Genomic DNA, 1,498 nt, shown 5'->3' on the forward strand with positions numbered 1-1,498 from the left:
GGGGACACTGGGGACATGGGGACACTGGGGACACTGGGGACATGGGGACACTGGGGACACTGGGGACATGGGGACATGGGGACATTGGGGACATGGGGACACAGACAGGGGCATGGGGACATTGTGGGGACACCAGGGACGTGGAGAGGGCTATGAGGGTGACATGGAGGGACATGGAGGGGACACGGAGGGGACACGGAGGGGACACGGAGGGGACCTGGAGGGGACACGGAGGGGACCTGGAGGGGACACGGAGGGGGACATTTGGGGACACGGACAAGGTCACGGGGGGGGACACGGAGGGGACATGGGGGCACATTTGACCTCGGGATTTTGGCAGATTTGGGGACACATTTCGGGGTCAGGGGTCAGAGGTCAGCGGCTGTCCCGGCTCGGGGGGGGTCCCGCTTTGGGGTGCAGGGGGCGGGGCTTTGAGAAGGGGCGTCGTCTCCTGGTGGGCGTGTCCCCGATGGGCCCCGCCCCCAGGCGTGAACATGACGCTGCGCTGGAGCTTCGACAACGGCACCACGTGGTGGGGGCGGGGCCTGCGCGTGTGGGAGGGGCCCAGCGGGTACTCCCTCGGGATTTTGGCAGATTTGGGGACACATTTCGGGGTCAGGGGTCAGAGGTCAGCGGCTGTCCCGGCTCGGGGGGGGTCCCGCTTTGGGGTGCAGGGGGCGGGGCTTTGGTAAGGGGCGTGGTCTCCTGGTGGGCGTGTCCCCGACCGGCCCCGCCCCCAGGCGTGAACATGACGCTGCGCTGGAGCTTCGACAACGGCACCACGTGGTGGGGGCGGGGCCTGCGCGTGTGGGAGGGGCCCAGCGGGTACTCGGTGCTGGCGGCCCCGCCCCCCGAAGAGGAAGGCCCCACCCCCCTGGTGTACCTCATCTACGAGAAGGGGCGGGGCCTCTCCACCGAGAGCGTCTCATTGGCCACCATCAGCCTGTCCGGCGACCTCTGACCCCGCCCCTCGCGCGCGCAATAAAGCCATTGGTTCAGAGCCGCGTTGCGTCATCCTAAGGGGGCGTGGCCTGCAGGTGGCGGGAACCGTCGCCATAGCGACGCGGGGGGCGGGGCTCCAGCCGGGGGCTTTCGCTTGGCGCGCGGCCTCCCTGAGGGCCCTGCAGCGGGGCTGCCTATCGCGGTGCCTGAGCGGAGGTGTGCACGCGGCGGGGCCGGTGCGGGGCAAGGCGGTAGAGCGGGGGGGACGCGGTGGGGCAAAAAGGGGGAGGCGGGAGCCCCCGGTGGGGCGGCGAGAGCCCCGGGAGTGCGGCGGGAGCGGCGGCGGAGCCGGGCCGTGCGTTCAGGCGATCGCCGCGGTCAGCCCCGAACCGGGGAAGGGGGGGCCTCGTCCCTCAGCGCGCGCGCGGGGCCGGACCGGAAGTGACGCTCAGCCCCGCCCTCTCGGTCGCGGCGGTCGCAGCGCTCGGGGTGAGTCGGGCCCGGCCGGGGCCGCATCCGCCGCCATCGCCGCCGCCGCTGCCCATCGCCCGCTCCC

The 1,498-nt window shown here is 72.1% G+C and overlaps 1 protein-coding gene across 1 annotated transcript; it reads left to right on the forward strand.

Annotated features, from left to right (window-relative positions):
* Positions 1-494: 494 nt before the first annotated feature.
* On the forward strand, positions 495-1,001 carry LOC120513774 (sialidase-1-like). Its single transcript, XM_039733453.1, has 2 exons — positions 495-553; positions 595-1,001. Exons 1-2 carry the CDS (start codon positions 495-497, stop codon positions 959-961), a joined length of 426 nt encoding a protein of 141 aa, XP_039589387.1. The 3' UTR covers positions 962-1,001.
* Positions 1,002-1,498: the final 497 nt, after the last annotated feature.

The sequence above is a fragment of the Passer montanus genome, unplaced genomic scaffold, assembly GCF_014805655.1.
Source record: "Passer montanus isolate IOZ18808 unplaced genomic scaffold, ASM1480565v1 scaffold883, whole genome shotgun sequence".
Taxonomy (NCBI): Eukaryota; Metazoa; Chordata; class Aves; order Passeriformes; family Passeridae; genus Passer; species Passer montanus.